General features: G+C 39.2%; 1 protein-coding gene across 4 annotated transcripts in view; it reads right to left on the bottom strand.

Moving 5' to 3' along the window:
* FNDC3A (fibronectin type III domain containing 3A) overlaps positions 1-18,775 on the bottom strand; it is a 118,954-nt gene that overhangs the window by 4,235 nt on the left and 95,944 nt on the right. For all 4 annotated transcript variants that reach the window (XM_080594706.1, XM_080594707.1, XM_080594708.1 and 1 more), the window contains 11 exons: positions 17,965-18,103; positions 16,304-16,372; positions 14,856-14,974; positions 13,120-13,225; positions 12,857-13,032; positions 11,670-11,783; positions 9,095-9,244; positions 8,716-8,999; positions 6,534-6,743; positions 5,447-5,613; positions 4,717-4,844 (listed from right to left, as the gene is read on the bottom strand). In XM_080594706.1, the coding sequence (XP_080450832.1) occupies positions 4,717-4,844; positions 5,447-5,613; positions 6,534-6,743; positions 8,716-8,999; positions 9,095-9,244; positions 11,670-11,783; positions 12,857-13,032; positions 13,120-13,225; positions 14,856-14,974; positions 16,304-16,372; positions 17,965-18,103 (1,662 nt within the window). The remainder of the gene's footprint in view (positions 1-4,716; positions 4,845-5,446; positions 5,614-6,533; positions 6,744-8,715; positions 9,000-9,094; positions 9,245-11,669; positions 11,784-12,856; positions 13,033-13,119; positions 13,226-14,855; positions 14,975-16,303; positions 16,373-17,964; positions 18,104-18,775) is intronic.

Below are 18,775 nucleotides of genomic sequence, written 5' to 3'. Positions count from 1 at the left end.
CTGTGATGGGCCCCGAGACCTCTGGAGCCTCTGGGTTGGAGGACTGCGACCTGGGGAGTGATAAACTCCCAGCTGATGCTGAACCTGTATGGGATCTGCTGCTCCAACTGAACGCCCGTAGTCTATGGGCCTGATAGGATTCATTCCAGGGTACTGAAAGAGTTGGCTGATGTTATTGTGAGACCTCGCTCAGGTATTTATCAAGGGCTGCGGCAATCTGGAGAGGCCCCAGCTGACTGGAAGCTAGCAAATGTTGTTCCGATTTTCAAGATGGGCAAGAAAGAGGATCCTGATAATCACGGGCCTGTCAGTCTCACTTTGGCACCCGGTAAAAATTATGGAGATTATTCTGGGAGTTCCTGAAAAGCACCTGGAAGACAATGCAGGCAGCAGTCAAAGCCAACATGTGTTACTGAGGGAAAAGTCCTGCCTTACTAACTTCCTATCATTTTATGACAAGGTTACCCACCTAGTGGATGGAGTAAAAGCAGTGTTTTTTTTTTTTTCCTTTTCTTTTCTTTTTTGCAAAGTTTTTGATACTTTCTCTTACTGTATCCTTCTGGACAAAGTGTCTAGTACACAGCTGCCCACATACACAATACAAAGGGTGAACAATTGGCTGATGGGTTTGGCTCAAAAAGTTGTAGTAAATCGGGGTAACGTCAGGCTGGTGGCCAGCCACTGGTGGGGTTCCCAGGGCTCTATTTTGGGGCCAGTTCTCTTCAATGTTTTCAGGAATTACCTGGACACAGGAGTTGAATGCATGCTAGGCAAGTTTGCGGATGATATGAAATTGGGAGGAGCTGCTGACTCCCTTGAGGGTAGGGAGGGCCTACAGAGAGAGGTTAATAGGTCACAGTATTGGCAATCACCAACCAAATGAAATTTAATAAAAGCAAATACTGGATTCTGCACCTGGGAAGGTGTGATCCTGGTTGTACACACAGGTGAGGGGACAGGTTGCTGGAGTGCAGCCCTGCAGAGAGGCATTTGGGGGTTTTGGTTGATGTTGACTCACACTGAGCTTACCAACGTGCCCTGGCAGCAAAAAGGGCCAGGCGTATCCTGGGGTGCATTAAGCACAGCACAGATAACTGGTCAAAAAAAGTGATTGCTCCACTATACTCAGCATTGGTGCAGCCTCACCTCGCGTACTGTGTGCAGTTTTTGGCTCCACAATGTAAGAAGGATCTAAAAATATTAGAATGTGTCCATAGGAGGGCAAAGATGGAGACAGGACTAGAGGGTATGACTTACAAGAACTGGACTCAATGATCCTTGTAGGTCCCTTCCAACTCAGGATACTCTATGATTCTGTGATACTTGGTTTGGAAGAATATGATAAGATATTTTGGTTTCTCTCTTAGAGAAGAGAGGGGTGACCTCACTGCTGTCTACAACTTCCTCATGAGGGGGAGCAGAGAGGGAGGTGCTGATCTCTTCTCTCTGGTGATTGGTGATAGGATGTGAGGGAATGGCTTAAAGACGTGTCAGAAGAAGTTCTGATGGAATACTAAGGAAAAAGTTCTCACTGAGAGGGTGGTCGGGCACTGGAACAGGCTCTCCAGGGAAGTGGTCACGGCCCCAAGCCTGAAGGTGTTGAAGAAGCATTTGGACAATGCTCTTAGATAGATGATTTAACTCTTAAGTTGCCCTGTGCGGAGTTGGACTCTGATCCACACAGGTCCCTTCCAATTCAAAACATTGAATGAATCTCTGTTGTACTCTAGCTACAGCCATGCCAGCTGGCATGGGTTACTATTCTCAGCACATTGTCTCCTGGGTTTTGCCTCAAGTTACCACTTGGCAGGGGTGTTGGAACCAGATGACCTTTAAGATCCCCTCCAGCTCAAACCATTCTGTAATTCTACGAATGTATGTCATTCTATTCTAATTCTACATCAAATTTGTTTGCTGGGGTATTTATAGGATTGTTTCATAACCCCTTTAAGGGCCTGATCGACATATACAGCTCAAATAGTGGATTGTTAATGCATTTTGTCTGAAACATGTAGGGAGCAATGACACAAGGAACTCAGCTGCCTGATCAGGGAGGAGAAGAGAGTTAAATTTTTGCAGGGAAATGGTAGTAAGTAGCATAAAACAGATGTCCCAAAACAGATATCTGTTCACGTCAGATAAAATTCTCACCACCACGTTTAAGTACCTTAAGGGCTGTTTGCATGGTGTTTACTTCTTGACTGCTTCAATATAAATTTCTGCAAACTACTCTTCTCATTTTATTGCAATTTATTGTGCTAACCTCTTCTGGAAAGGCAAAAGGAATCATACACCTCATTCTGTTTTCTTATTTCCAGACTTCAATTGTAACCTTTAATTACTTGTCCAGCTCATTTGCCAATGCACGACGCTAATCAAAGCATGACTTGAATCCATCTCTAGAAGCAAGTTCACTGACTGCACCCTACTTACATACTTAACATCGCATTTGCAATTTTAGAGTTACAATAAGGAATATTTACATGGCAACATAACAAACACCTTGGATTACAGGTCAGCTTTGATTGAAAAATGTAATAAATGGACAGAACATACACAGCAGTACACTACAATCACAGAATCATCGAGGTTGGAAAAGACGTTCAAGATCATCAAGCCCAACCATCAACCTGACCTATCGAGTCTCATCACTAAACAACGTTCCCTTAGACCACATCCATGTCTCTCAAAAACCTCCAGGGCTGGGGACTCCACCACTTCCCTGGGCAGCCTGTTCCAATGCTTGACCACCCTTCTCTGTGAAGAAAATTTTCTTAATATCCAATCTAAACCTCTCATGGCACAACTTTGAGACTGTCTCCTCACATCCTATCACCTGTCACCTGAGAAAAGAGATTGACACTCTCCCTACTGCAACCTCCTTTCAGGTAGTTGTAGAGGGCGATAAGGCCTCCCCTCAGTGTCCTTTTCCCCAGAAGTTACGATATACGAAAATATTAAGGCCTATAATCTACCAAAGCACAGGCAACACTTATTTAATATTGGCCTGTAATAAAATTATAACATATCAGAACTAATTGTGCTTCCTTTCTGGAAGGAAACCTGCTCGCTTAATAGTGTGAAACAGAATTTAGAAGCCTAATTCCATGTCAATTATCAGGCAGTTTATAAGGAAGCTAAATAAGCACCGCATAACCCCCTTTAAATGCAGACTGATTTGTAATTTGGTATTTCAAACTGCATCTTTGGATAATCAAAACTGAAATCAACACACACTCTCAACTGCTTGACCCTGGAAGTTAGAGCATGCCCTACTACTGAAATCTGCTGGTAAGAAACTAATAACTGAGTTATACAAAAAAACCAAGCATTTCTACACCTGAACGTTTACTCTGCATAACTAGGGATCTTTCCTATCTGCAGTTTTCTATAGAGAAGTGTGATTTACAAAGTCAGACCTTTCAAAATATTGCTCAGCATCTTCAAGAGCTCTTAGTGCAATATAACTTTTTTTTTTTACAAGTCTTAATTCTGTACCATTTGCTGTTTTTTCTTTTTGCCAGTTCTTCCCATTAGCAGACAACTTCCTCACCACTTGAGGTGTCAAGTTGTATTTAGCAAACATCAGTATTAACCAGAGAGGCTGCAACTTACTGCCATATTTATATTACTCATCTCTTTTTTGTGTATGAGAATAGTTTTAGGAGACACTACCTAATATAATTTAGTAACAAAAAGCTACGTGGCAAGAGTTTGGTAGCGGGGGTGCTGCAGGGGTGGCCTCTGTGAGAAGGGTCTAGCAACTGCCCCATGTCAGATCAGAGCCAGCTCCAGCCAGCTCCAAAGGGACCTGCTGCTGGCCAGAGCTCAGCCAGGGAGCGATGCTGGGTGGGCCTCTGGGAGAGCAGATTGAAGAAAAGAAAAGAAAAAAACAATGTGGCAGCAACTGGGAGAGAGGAGTGAGAAGCAGCCCTGCAGCCCCCAGGTCAGTGCAGGAGGAGGACAGGAGGTGCTCCAGGCAGGCAGCAGCAGTTCCCCTGCGGCCTGTGGAGAGGCCCCTGGTGGAGCAGGCTGTCCCCCTGCAGCCCACGGGTCCCACACGGAGCAGATCTCCACGCTGCAGCCCGTGGAGGAGCCCCCGGTGGAGCAGGTGGATGTGGCCTGGAGGAGGCTGCGGCCCATGGAGAGCCCCCGCAGGAGCAGGCCCCGGGCCGGAGCTGCAGCCCGTGGAGAGGAGCCCACGCAGGAGCAGGGGCCTGGGGGTGCCAGAATCCCGTGGGAGGGACCCCGCGTGGAGCAGGGGCAGGGAGGGACCGTGAAGGAGCGGCGGAGACGAAGCGTCAGGGACTGACCTCAGCCCCCATTGCCCATTGTTCCCCTGTGCCGCGCAGGGGGAGGAGGTGGAAGAGGGTGGGTGGGGGGAAGGAGTTTTTAGCTCGGTTTTAGTCTCTCACTGCTCTAGTCTGTTAGCAATAGGCAATAAATTACATTAATCTCCCAATGTTGAACCTGTTTTGTCTGTGATGATAACTGGCAAATGATCTCCCTGTCCTTATCTCCACCCCTGAGCCCCTTCTGTTGTATTTTCTCCCTTTTTCCTTTGAGGAAGGGGTGTGAAAGTTCAGCTATGATAGAGCGCAACTGCCCAGCAGGGGAAAAACACCACACATGGTGACTAACACAGTAATCTTAAATCTAAACTATTCATTGAAAACAATAATTGAAGAAACATGTAACAACTTAAATATAGCCTACCTGTTTGAATTCTGAGTCTTTTCCCACCATGACCTGAAGGCAGTAAATAACTGGATCACCCTTCATGGGCTGCAGAACCTCCCATGTGATTTCACACGTATGATCATTTATTCTCTCTATCCTTGGTGCTGAAGGAAGATCACAAAAGGAACAGCTAAGCTCTGTTTTTTGTCACTTAACATCACATTATCATGATTCGTATAAAAAAAGTGCTGTTTTTTGTCTTAGAGAAGCAAGAGATTCATATTCAAATGTATTTTTTCAATGTTTTCTGGAACAAACAATACACTGGTCTCTTGCTAGTTTAAGTAACCTCTGACAAAAAGCAAGTAAAATTTGCTCACCGCAAATGTGTATCTCATGCAAGAAAATGAGCTGCTATGCTTAAAATTATTCTAAATGTGTCAGAGAGAATTTTGACCTCAAATTACTCCAACGGCCTGGTCACTCTCTCCTGGTAAGCAAGGATTCTAAGTATAAACCTTCTTATGTCAAAGTACGTATAAATCCCAAGTCCCTCATTTCTGGAGCTAATATTTTAGGCTTTAGGCAATTACATTAAAGGTACATCATCTTACAGTCTCTACCCGCACTGTGAAAACAGCTTAGCATTCTACAGGTAACATAATACCACCACCAAATGTCCATCTTTCTAATTCCCACCCCACTCCACCCACCTTCAAAATAAAACCGAAAACACTGCAAAAACCAAAAAAACCCACATCTTTACCTTTCAAGGCAGCTGGAACAGATTTGGGAGTAGTGAAAACATATTCTTGAGAAAGGGGACCTTCACCAGCTTCATTACATGCCTGAATACAAAATTTGTATGACGTTGACTCACTGAGTCTTTGTACTTTGTATGTATGACATGGTCCTCTGTATAAGGATACAAACCTGAAAATGGAAAGGGTGGCTTATAATAAATACAGAAAAGGACTTCTGAAGTAGCCAGATTATTGTCTTCTCTTGTAATTTATGTCCATCATTTCCCAGAACCTAATGAGAACCCCCCAAATATTTCAGACTTCAACAGTATTCTGTGATTCTGACACTATAAAACAATGAGCTCATTTTCCAGCGTTAGGCTTTTGTTTCTCATGACTGCAATAAAATCTCTTTTTACCACAAAGTACTACAGACTGCCTCTTGGCAAAAATGATCCTAAGCACTTTCAGGTACCCTTCTGTCCTTGAAATGAGAAAGGACATGGTTCTCTCCCTTCCAATGAACTGCGTGTACTACTTTCCTTCTGCCATCTACTCCCCCAACATCCTTAGCTTTTCAAAATTAGGCAGACTAGATTTTAGCTATTTACTCTTTAGCAACTTTCCCTTACTACACTTAAACGGTCACAGGTCCAACCATCTCAGCTTACATCCTGATTTAACATGAGAGAAAGGATCCCTTAAAATAATAATTTGTACTACATGATGGCTTTATTTTCTACTAGAAATAACTGCATGTAAAGACAGCAGAGAAAGAATTCACTATTCCCAGTATCAAATATATAAATTTCACAAGACAGATTAGATTAAATACTATGACAAAATACTTAACAAAATGTAAGAGAAGAGTGTGCCGCTATGAAACATTTCATTAAACTCTTCATACTGAACTGTAAATAAAAAGCTATGAAGTTTTTAATCTTGTACTTTGCAGCAAAGAACAGTGGAGCCCTTCTGCCTTGCCACATGAGAACAGCTCTTACCTCTATTTAAAATTAAGCAAAGCATATGGAATTTTGCCCTATAATACAATTTCCAAGCACCAGATGACAATAATACTGAGCAGGTTAAGGTGACGCCAAAACCAACCTTCCATTCTTATCCTCCATTTGAAGGTGGTACTGAATGGAGTCAGTTAATGCTTTTGCAGTTCCCTCTCCCCACTTCAGCTTGAGAGTCTGAGAACTGTATGCAGCACACTCCAGGCGAGGTGGATCCGGGGGAAGAGGCTTTGTTTTCAGTTTAATGGTGTGGCTGAAAGGACCTGCTCCAAGACTGTTTAGGGCTTGAATTCGTATTCTAGTATTCAAAGAGAAAGAGAATAAATTAACTAGAAATTAGATCTTAGAAAGTAATTGGTTATTTCCACCATTCGCATTCAGGAGAGAATAATGGCACTGTACAGACGTTACTTTCTATGATGAAGAATTTTCTCAATATTATGCTCTGAAAAGCTCATGAATATGCAGGAGTGTCATTCTACTTGCCACATTTTAAGGAGTTGGATTGATTCAAAATAAAATATATTAGCATATTTGCATCATCCACGTTAGGGCAAAGATACAAAAGCTCTATCGGCTACTTCAATAACGGTCCATCTTCCTGATCCTGCAGCAAAGCCTTGTAACAAAATTTTTGATTGCTAAGAGCTACCAGCTTTGTACTTCTCACCCTGGAGAGACGAGGGGAAGAAAAGAAAACCCACCCCCAAAATATGCAGATCCATAGCTTTGGCTATTATATCAGGTGAGTTTGAGGATGGCTACAGGAAAATGTTCAGGGCTTTTTAGAACAGAGCAGATTCATGTGAAAATAAAGGGATGGTGGGTGTACAGCTACCTCTCTTACAAAATGCTGTTTTCACTGGTAACATACCTCCAGGTGTCTGCAAACACACGCCACTTTGGGTCTGCTTGGAAAGGGAGAGGGGTAATGAGAAGTCGAAGGACACATGGCTGAGGGGTTTGTATTCCTTGAGATTCGGGGATAATTTTTACTTTTTTTGGGTACTCAGTGGAAAACAATGCTACTCTACAGATCTCACAGGTAGCCATAGATAGTAAAGTGTGTCAAATCTCATTTTTCGAAGACTAAGGTTTGCATGTCTAAAATAGTATCTAGGTAACTGGGAAAAGGTAATCACAGTAATTCTATTCTGAAACAATCAGCCACACAATTTCAAAACACTGTGACAGAAATGTGTGTGTACGTTTGTGGATAAGTATTTCTCCTTCAGTATAGTAATATTTAACATTATATTAATTTATTATAGCCCGGAACCAAGGTTAATATCTGCAATTTTTTATTTGCACAAAGAGATGACAGTCCAAGATGTATTCTGTAAAAGCACTTTTATGGGTAGAAGCACAGAAGTACCTCCGCAGTGGAAACTTCTCATTTTTCAGTTTGTCGACACTGAGAGCAACAGCTCTTCAATTTGCCAGCATTATTGCTAAGTAATTATGAGGCACACAAAACATTTTAGTCTTTCAATCAGCATTAAAAAGAAGTAAAAAATCATTAACATTAAGGATTCATAAAATTACATACCCAGATGATACCCTCATCATACTGAAATCAGTGTGAGCTTAAATTCTGACTTCAGTAAGACTGACTTTAAGTTTTAACACAGAGGATGCGTGTTTCTAACAGGAATGTAGCATCCCTTCAGTCAGAATTATGGATTTCTACATTAATATCTTTCAGTATCTCTTACGTCAGACGTATGGGATGATTTTGGTAACTGAAATTCTTCAATTAGATTTAAAATTGATTGATAGATTTTCAAACCAATGTTCTTTATGCTGACTGCCACTCAAATACATGGTATTTCTGCAGAAATGACATTGCAAGATATGATGAGCTGTTATTAGATCAGACAATCCAGTCAACAAAGACTGCACATGGTCCTTCCTTGGATGGGTTTTACCTTCACAAACAGATTAGAAACCATCTATCTATAAAGGAACCTGTCCAAAAATGGTTATGAATCTGAACCTGTAACCTGAATTCAATTAAGCTGATGCATTAACAGATGCAACAAATCTACCACAATAACCAAATTAAAATAAAACATTCTTGAAAGAAAATAAAAACAACATAGCTCATCTTTTTATGAAAGTCATCATTACAAAGCTTCTTTTTGCTCCATGGTTAGGTACTAATGCTTCTCTGAGAGTAATGTGGACAATGAAAAACTACACGGGAAACAAACAAAGAATCTGCTCTTGTGGGAGAAACAGCAGGCTTCAAGTAGCTTTGCACAACATACCTGTAGGTTGTATCTGGCTGTAAGCCGTCTATAAAATAGCTCAGAACCTTCCCAACAGTTATTGGTTGCTTATCTCCAAAGTCTATGCTGTAGCCAGTGATTTCAGATCCATGGTCGCAAGGTTTCTCCCAGCTTATAGCAAGGCATGTGGAAGGATGATAGTGTGGACTTTCCACTTCGTCTTCACTTAGTCCCCGAAGACAAGTCACAACTGCAGGTACAGATGCTGGAGTCATACATGCCACTACTTCACTGAAAGGGCCTGCACCCGCAACATTCACTGCCTGCAAATGCAAAGTAGGCCATGTTTTTACAGCAGGGGTGATCTCCGCTTCCACATTTCACTAACAAGAGTTTTACGTTAGTTTTACATTTTTACCTGAACCCTGCAATAGTATATAGTGGCAGGCGAAAGTCCTTTCATTTCACAGTTGAGCCCAGGCCCACAATAAGAGATCTGCATGCATCCTTCCACACCACCCCATTCCAGTCGGTATTCTGTTACATCAGCTCCGTTACTCACTGGAACCTTTAAAATGGACAAAAAAAGCTAGAAGTTAAATTCACCACACCTGTATTATTTTTTCTATAAATCAACAGGACTGTAGGTAAAGCTTTTGTTTTGTTTTTTAAACAACAGCGAGGCAGAAAGGTCTAAACTTCACAGGAATGCTACCATCTGATTTCCTTCCTCATTTTTAATTTAATATGATAAAAATAAATCAGACCACATTACCAGCCTTGAGTTATCTATACTTTAAAAACACTATTTATTACTGCTGACTAACGCACACAAAGTAATTGTGATTTTAGTTGCGTTAATACAGACATAATCTAGCATGCAGCATTTAGCTTAGAAACCTAAACAGCTGACGGCACGAGATGGTGGTCTTGAGAGGGTACAGTTCAAATCACGTGTACCAGACATGTCACATTACGACATGAGATTACAGGAAGATATCAGTAGTCAATGAAGTAATAAAGAAAAAACAGCCAAAAAACACCCCCATATTAACAAAAAAATTCTTAGATCATGAAGAAAACTGGAAGAAAATGCTGTTGCTGTTTTGGGCTAACTATTCCAAGACAGCCATCTCACTGAGGTACAAGATGAGGAGTAAGTGCTTCAAAGCATGTCTTTTGCTTTCCCCTTCCTTTGAAAGAGGAATATTCCCTACTTTCAGCATTGGGCTAGTTGAAAATAATTGACTGAATACAAACAGCATTTCAAAGGATAACATTTGACGTGACTGACAGAGACTCCCCCTCCGTTCTCTAATTCACAATGAGAAGTGTTCGGTCAGAGATCTGATGCAGCTGTAGAGAGCTGTGCAATATGACAGTGAAGATGAGACATTTCTCAATGTTACCACTATTGCTGCTGTAGCTGTAGTGGAGTTCACCTTAACAGAAATCAAGGAATTGAAGCCAACAAGTTCAGGGATGACAATAAACTGGGTGGGAAGTGTTTGATATGCTGAAAGGTACAGCTATCAGAGCAATTTCAGCAAGCAGGATCTGATACAAACCTCACAAAGTTCAACGAATGCAAAGGCAAATTCATAGTCCTGGACCTGGGACAGAACTATACTGAGGATGTCCTGGTATGCAAGCTGAATGTGAGTCAGCAATGTGTGCCTGATGAAGGCTAACTACATACTGGCTGTATTAGCAGAAGAGCAGCAAGAAAGCTAAAAGGAGTAATGATTTCCCTTTGCTCAGCACCTCTGAGGCTACATCTCCAGTACTGTGTCCTATCTTGGGCTCCCCAACACAAGACAGACTTTGACATACTAGAAAAAGCCCAGTGGAGGGCCACCATAAGGGGAGTGAGAAAAAGATAAGGTTTATTTATATTAAGATGATTAGGCTAAGGGAAGATCTTACTGTTAAGATCTTACTTAAATTACTTACTGGGAGGATACAAAGAAGATGCTGCCAAATACTTCTTAAAGGTGTAAAGTAACAGGACAACAGGCAACAGTCACATCTTGCACTAAAGCATATTTTGACTGGACATAAAAAAAAAAAATCTACAGCAGAATAGTCAACCCAGAGACAGTTTTGTGAGGCTGCAGAATCTTCTTCCTTGGAGATATGCAAAACGTGACTGGACAAGGCTCTGAGAAACCTGAGCTAAATTTGAAGTTATCTCTGTTTTGAAAAGAGGGTTGAATCAAATGACATCCAGAGGTCCAGTCCTACATTAATTATTCTGCAATTCTATAAAGTCAACATCTAAAATTGGTCAAATTAATCTTACCTGAACATTTCTTCAAAAGGGTTTGCCTTGTAGACAATTAAGGAAAGCCCAGTAGGGCTTTGAGACGCCCAGTAGGAAGCATGAGCAATAGTTCAGTAGTTTAATCTTTTTTTTTTTTTCAGTACAGTTCTGTAACTCAGGTGATTGACTCCGTCTCAAGCCATTGAAAAGCTGAGTTTAAACAGTATTCCCAGATAGAATCCTCCTTTTTACAAGCTTAATTTTTTATCTATAGCATTTTTTTTAATCAGCCATCTAAATACTATGGGTTTATAGGAAGTCTGTGAGGCTTTTGCTACATTACTACTGATGCAATTATATAAAATTAAATCAGCTTATAAAAACAACGTATGTACAATAATCCATGGATGTATTCGCTCTGAGGAAACATAACTACATTAAAGAAAAAAAATTAAGAAGAGCCTGCATCACTCAGAAATGTAGTGCAGCAGTTGTAGCAAAACTCTTAAACAAAAGAATAAAGTAAGATCTCAAGAATCCACAGACTGCTGTTTTACAACTATTGTATAATGATACGATGAATTACTTTAAAGTTTTACCTACCAAGTACTGCATAATCAGGTAAGCATGTTTAAAAATGTGACTGAAATAGTCTTAAGCTTTTGAAGTTGGACTTAAAAATGTAGAGGAGAATCCTGTTAACACAGTATGTATAACGTTGCATTCTTACCTCCCAAGACACCTGGGCACATGCAGCAGATCTGCATGCCACTTGTGGGGGCTTGCACTGATCTGGTGGTCCAGGCGCTGTAAGAATTTCACATTTTTCCGAGTAAGGTCCAAACTATTAAAAAGAGAGTTGATATAACTAACTGGAAATAATATTACTGCTTTTTAAATAACAGTTTTCCATAGCACAAGCATGTAACAGCAGCCTGAAATTCTGTATTACTTGATTATACAATAAATCTTTGTGGACTGTGGATTTATTTCAGTATCTGACTACGCTACAGAATAGCTGCAATGCTTGTTTCTATAGCAAATGCAATCAGAATAAATTTAGCACTTCAAACTCTCAGGCGAAAGGATTCAGAAGTATTTTCCCCTTCTTTTGAAGTTATATATTTGCTACACCACCATAGCAGAACACTATTTGTAACTGCCTATTTGTATTTATCTAAAAGAAAAAAAAAAAGGATTCCAAAAATGCTCTATCTATAAACTGATCTTTGGGGAATTTAAAAATTAGGTCAGTGCTTTAAAGCCTTAAGCTGCAGACCTCTCCACAATGTCAACTGGTGATGATAGTTTTTATGAAGCAAATGTTATCAAACAAATGCAAGCTGCCTTGCATTGTTTTTAAATCAGGATTTTGGACACATTATGAAATAAAGCTTGTGCTACAGCAACAATTGATTTAAACACAAGAGATATTTTCTCTCTCAACAAGAGAAAATATCCTTCTATCTGAGAAAACACGTACTCAAAAGTTAAACATTGAAAAAAAACAAACAGAAAATGCCAATTATGTTCTAGAACATGAACAGAGATACAAAAATAAAGAACAATCCATTTACGGAGATGCATACAGAAAACAGTTTACTACCTTACTTCACATGAGAATATTCAAGTTGCAACGATGCTTTGATAAAGTACTTAGCATTTCCTAACCTTTTCACAATGCTATAATTCAGGTATAAGACATAATTAGCTGTTTTCTCTTCCCGACATCTAAGAATCCCTTTGTTATAAACTGATGTTTAACTGTTTCCACCCAGCAATAAGCTCTGTGAACCAAATTAATCTACATTAGGAAATCCTCATTTTAAAATCTCTTCTAAAATACTTCTTTTAAAAAAGATGTTCAACATCAATTGCACTTTCTGCAACTAATTTCATTTCAGACTACCTCCTTACCCCAGCCTTGTTAGCTGCTCGCAGTCTGAAGTTGTATATCCTCCCTGGAAGAAGGCTGCCTACTGTGCATTCAACATCAGAGCCTTGGTAAACCTCTCTGTGTTCATCAGTTTCTGTCTGAAACATTTCCAGACCATAACAGGTAATGGGTGAACCACCATCTACCTGAGGTGGTCCTAAAAATAAGAAAGAAAAACTTGTTTAATTTTAACACACAACACATCTTGATCCCTTACACTCAGGAACAGTTGTAATTGAATTACCCCAGCGCAGCTGAATTTCTCTTGCTCTTGGTCTACCCTGTAGCCTTGGAGGCTGGCATGGACCTGGAACGACTGCTGGTGTCTGCACCAGTAAAGAATCAGATGCCTACAAAGGAAAAGGGAGATTAATGAAGTCACCTAGGCCAAAACAAGCACTAGCAATTATTGTAACTTTTTATTTGTTACACATTACATATATGTTACATACATGTTGCATATCCTCGAATCAGAAATAGGACCTTCCATTTCTTGAACTGTATCCTCAAATACATGAAGATGCTTAACTGACCTGCTATGTGTTTATTGTAATATTTACATAAAACATTCTGCAGTGATCACACAATAGGCAAAATTAACCTTTGCCTTTGTGTATTTCTACACATGAAAAGGGCTAAATTAGAAAAAAGTTATGTATAAACTCAAACCTCTTACAGAAGCCTGAAATATGAATTGTTTAGGGTTAACTCATTTTCTTTTCCATTAAACTGTAGTTCAATGGTTTCTAAAACCTTACTCTAAGGGTTGTATACTTCTTCCTGTGCAAGAACCTGTCAGAAAGCAAAGTAGGCAGAAATGACAATCAGATGACGTAAAATATAATTAAGATTTCAACTTTTTCAATTACTTAGTAATATGTACTGTGCAAGTGTGCACAAAAGTACATAGCAACATGCAACAGATAGCATTGTCTGTTTTGGATACAGACAGAAATGAATCAGACCTGATCACAGGTTATTAGCTTCAGTGTGACACAGAACAAATATGCCTGTTTCTTGACTGAAGCTGATAAGCCTTTCAGTTTACAACATGGATGCATCTCAGAGTCTCATCTCACAACTGCTGTGTACATGTGTTCCAGTAAGAGTAGACTGGAAAATCTGCTGCTTTTCAGTTCCTTTGAAATGTATTATTGCACTGAGCAACAGATGCTAGATAAAAAGCAGAATGTTTCTCATGAGGCATATAACCATGGCAAGCTGCAGAAAAGGCTTCATTACAGCTTTATTTACTATTCTTCTGCTGAATTCTGACACCTTCAAAAAGCATTAGAACTTCCTGAAAGTTACCATCTCCTTGGTACCCAAATAATACTTATTCTAAACTAATGTGGGGAAAGAGGTTGGCTCACTGAAAGTCTCCAAGGACAAATGTGCACTTGTGGCTAGGTAACTGAGAGGTATACTGCCTTCCTCCTTCCCCTGTACAAAAAAAAAGCAAGCTGAGCTACGGCAAGAGGGAAAGCATCACAGCTGTGCCAGCACTGAAGGAATGTGGATTTTTTCTTAAGACAAGGTGGCTATGGACAAGGATATCTTTACAGGAGACTTCTATATGGATGAAGAACACACGAATTTCTTATAGTCTGACTAAGCTGCTTAGTTTACTACACTGATCACGTTAAAAACATTAAATTTACACTGCTGTCTTAAGTTAGGCCTTGAGAAAAGACATTTTTATCAACATGTTGCACAGGAAAAGACAAAGAATCTGTTTCAGTAAATAAGAAAAATCACTTGAAGCAAAATATAGCATCAGAAAAGAATTTTCGTATTTATTTCTGTAAGAAGTAGGCAGAAATTTGAACCACTGCACATCAATACTGGGAGTTCTTTGAGGTTCTAAATGGCTATATTGCTAGGCCATTCTGTACAATTACTGCTCTAACAATATTTATTAACTGTTGGATCTGATTTTCGTAAAGAATTGCATTTAAGAAAAATGTTAGCTAATATTACCGTGCTCTGTCCTCCTTCCCCAATGCAATATACTCGTAAGCGATAGGAACAACCAGGATTTAATCGGTCACACAAATGTTCCCTAGCAGCTCCGCTGTATATCGTGTCCCACTTGTTTCCTGAAAGATAAGAGTAAACGTGCAATGAACCAACGTGTAATTTGCCACACTTCAGTAGCAGCCACAGCAGGTATCCTAGCTCCACCAAGTGTGTGTTTGTCAGAAAAAATTAAAGGATTGCTTTGTGTTTCCTTGAAAAAGATCAAATTATTTTGCAGATGCTTTCCTATGCAAATTTGTGTAGATCTGCTAAGTAGAGTCTCTTCCTTATTTGGTATTCACACTAAATATGAGATAATTTACTTTTAATAAGGTTATTATTACTGGGCCAGCAAGCACATTTAAATAGCATAACCAAATAAAACTGTAAAGACAGAAAAGCAAAAATTCCCACAGAAAAGAAACTTTCAATTACATCCTGTCTATTCATTTTGCACATTGTCAATACTGCTTACAAATGATAACGCTTGTTCCTGTATTTTGGAACGGCCCAGCACCATCTGGAACACTGATTTCATTCTTTGCTTTTCAGTTCAATTCCTAAATGAGAAATTCTTCAGCACTTTCTTTCTCTCAAGAGATGAAGCTGGGAAGCTGGGGCCTTTAAATCAAATCTCCAACAATTTAATACATCACAGAATTTAGAGGGCTACAAATGTAACTTAGTGCACAGCTCATTTTATCTGCATGAAAGGCTCAGGTAAGCTCATTCCAACAGTGACTTAATGTGGACATGCTGTAGGCAAACTAAGTATTGAAAAAAACATGAGTGATACCTTTGGCAGGACTACAGCTACAATTTGGGGACAATGCACTCTTAACCTGACACAGCAAGAGAGGTATGAACTTTCATGCTCAGACTGTGCTGCTGAGTACAAGTAAGGTTACCTAACAGGTTTAGATTTTCAGATAATTTAGCTGGATAGCTCTATGCCCAATTTAGAAAATTTGTTAATTTCCCCTCTGTATGAAAGGACAGAAAAGCAAGCAGCAGAAATGCTTATTCCAGCTCCAGCACTATTCTCATTTAGTAGCAGTAAATGGAACATTAATGTTTCATTCATCTCACACATCCAACAGAGCTAAGTAGCCCTTTCTTGCCCTTACGTATCTGGAACACGTCACTTGACTTCCAAAACAGAACACACCTATGTGATAGGTTAAGCACAGAGCATCTCTTTTGCCACAGCTTTATGGTATCTTCTTTCTAATACAGAGAAACAGAATTTCCTGGATGTGGGTTTCAACATCCTTATTTTTTAAAATTACAGTTTCTTGCAATAACATTCCCCATCATAACACATATCTTACTCTTCCCACAATTTATAACTGAGGTGTCCACACAAAAAAGATCACAGCTGAATGCCAACATATACTCCTAATACTTACCATTTAAGCCTTCAGACATCTCCACAACATATGTATTTATTGCTGCTCCTCCATTGTCTTTTGGCGGATCTATCAAAAATAACAATATTCCAACAAAACAAGGTAAATCAAATTGTTTTGTAGCTTTTGGGGAGAATTAGAAAAAGGTAAAATTGACAGCCAACTGGAAACGAGTGCTCTTTTAGACAGTTAGCTATAGCATCCTGCATCCTAGTTCAGACAGCTGCAAATCATTCAAATCCTCCACTATCCAAAGCTGCCAGATCACAACCCTACTATAGTCTACAGATGATGTGTGATGAGGGAATCAGGCTCTTGGGAGATGCCACAGCAAACATTTCGGTTAGTCTGAAGGCAGCCTGATTATGGTTTCAAAAACACAGATCCTAATGGCCCTGCAATTTGGACTGCAGATAGGAAAGTTCTATACTGAACACTTAATCTTGTAAATTTTCAGTTTAGCAGTAGAAATTGATTTCACTGTCCTCCTTGGTACGATATTGAAGGACATGACAGGAAACTAAAGAACTATCTTTGACACATAATTCTACAACTCTTCCTCAGAGCTGACTTAGAGAAGAGCAAAATGAAAATAATGTGGAAAAACAAAATTTTTGACAAATATAAAGGCAGCTTTACATTTAAACACAGAAGAGCACTGCTGCATAATGTGTGTGCTTGATGAAATGTTGTTGGCTCTTAGACAAGTGTTACGTATCACATCACACCTGCCAAATAAAATGAGACTTGTTATATGGCACACAGCACTTTTTTGGATGGCAGGTAGCAGTCAACTTACCCCAAATGAAAAACATTTTTTTTCACATAATTATCACTCATGAAAAAAAAAGGAATATAATAGTTCATAATAATGACTATTACAAGTTCTATATATAAATAGGCATTTTAGACAGCTTTCTATTTACAAATCAGATTATTTATAATACTTCATACATTATATGTTATCCATAATGGAACAAATTTCACACCTGAAATTTTCACCCTGATATAGCAAAGCACTCTGGAAAGATGCAAGACTGAATTTGCTGTGTACTGTTCTACAAGTAGCTTTCACATTATTACTGTGAAAGAACACAATATTAAAACACACTATTATACAGAACTAGGTAAGAAGTTTAATTACTGTGACAGTAAGTAAAACCTTCACCCATGTGGTTTACTGCTAAAGTATATCACAGTACTGCTTCTCCTTCTCCTATTTCACAGCATAAGGGTAAAAAAAAACATAAGCTTAAGGAAGTTTCTCAAGATCCCTAACGAATAAAAGTATTTATCTATCAAAAGTAAACACTTTGAAGAGAGAAGTTAAACTTGGACCTTTTCGTTTGATAACAAAAATAAAATAAAATTCATGGCATCTGCTTTTTGTGCCAGAGTAACATTAACTTCTTAGTACACAAATTAACACTACAATATTTTAACAACTGTAGTCCTCTTCTGTAACAGTCCCTATTACAATTCATATATTATTCTTCCCACATAATTACACTATTACACTGCCACCCTAGGTATTTTGGATCAGCATTTTTCCATGATGGCTCAGCTGACTGAAGTATATCAAAGTAAAATCTGGCCTTTTACATATGAACATAAATAAAAAACAGAGGACAAACTCTAAAAAGAGCTGACAATGTTCTTACCCCAGACTATTTTAAAACTCTGTGCATGAATTTTTCCTTTCACTGATGGTTTTGAAGGTACCCCAGGCTTGTCTGGGCAAGTAGCATAGTCTACTGTCTCACTTGGACTGCTTTTCCCTTCTGAATTATAGGCAATGACCTGTAAATACATAAAAATTATAATAAACACAGAACAAATGTAATGGCTAGTGGTATGCTGTTCAGTGTAACAGTAAGAGCAAATTAATTTATATGTATGTGTACACAAATAGCTAGACAATAAACCACCAGGAGAAATAAATCTACTATGCACCTTCATTTTATAGTTTCTGGTAGTCTCATAGTTACTCAATGCTGAAATTAAAAACACCTGTGAATTGCAAGAAGAAAATACATTATTAAAAAAAACCAAACAACTAAACTAATAATTGTGAAGATGGAAGAAAAAAAATTGCATAACCTTTGATATCCTCCACATTTCAAATGTTGGTACATAAAGTTAGGCTTCTACTTAGGGCACAGAAGACCAGCCTGACTGTAAAAGGTAATCAGGACACGCAGCCCTCTGTGACACTAATGGAATCTGTGGGTGCTCAATATAGCACAAAACACTTCATTCCAAAGTGAAGGACTTGAGAACCTTTTTTTTTTTTTTTTTTAAACAGCCCAAGATACTCAGAAACTAGCTATGTTTAAGAACTACTCCTTTTTATTGTGCTGGACCTTTGGATCCTGGTGAGAGCAGCAGCAAAGGCAAATTGTTTCATGGGCTGCATCAGCAAGAATTTAGCCAGTGGAAGGAGGGGTGTGATTTTGCCACTTTACTCAGCAC

The sequence above is a fragment of the Anser brachyrhynchus genome (assembly GCF_964034855.1).
Source record: "Anser brachyrhynchus genome assembly, chromosome: 1".
In the NCBI taxonomy this organism is placed as follows: Eukaryota; Metazoa; Chordata; class Aves; order Anseriformes; family Anatidae; genus Anser; species Anser brachyrhynchus.
The sequence above is the reverse complement of the archived record's forward strand: the minus strand, read 5'-3'. Positions and strand labels throughout refer to the sequence as shown.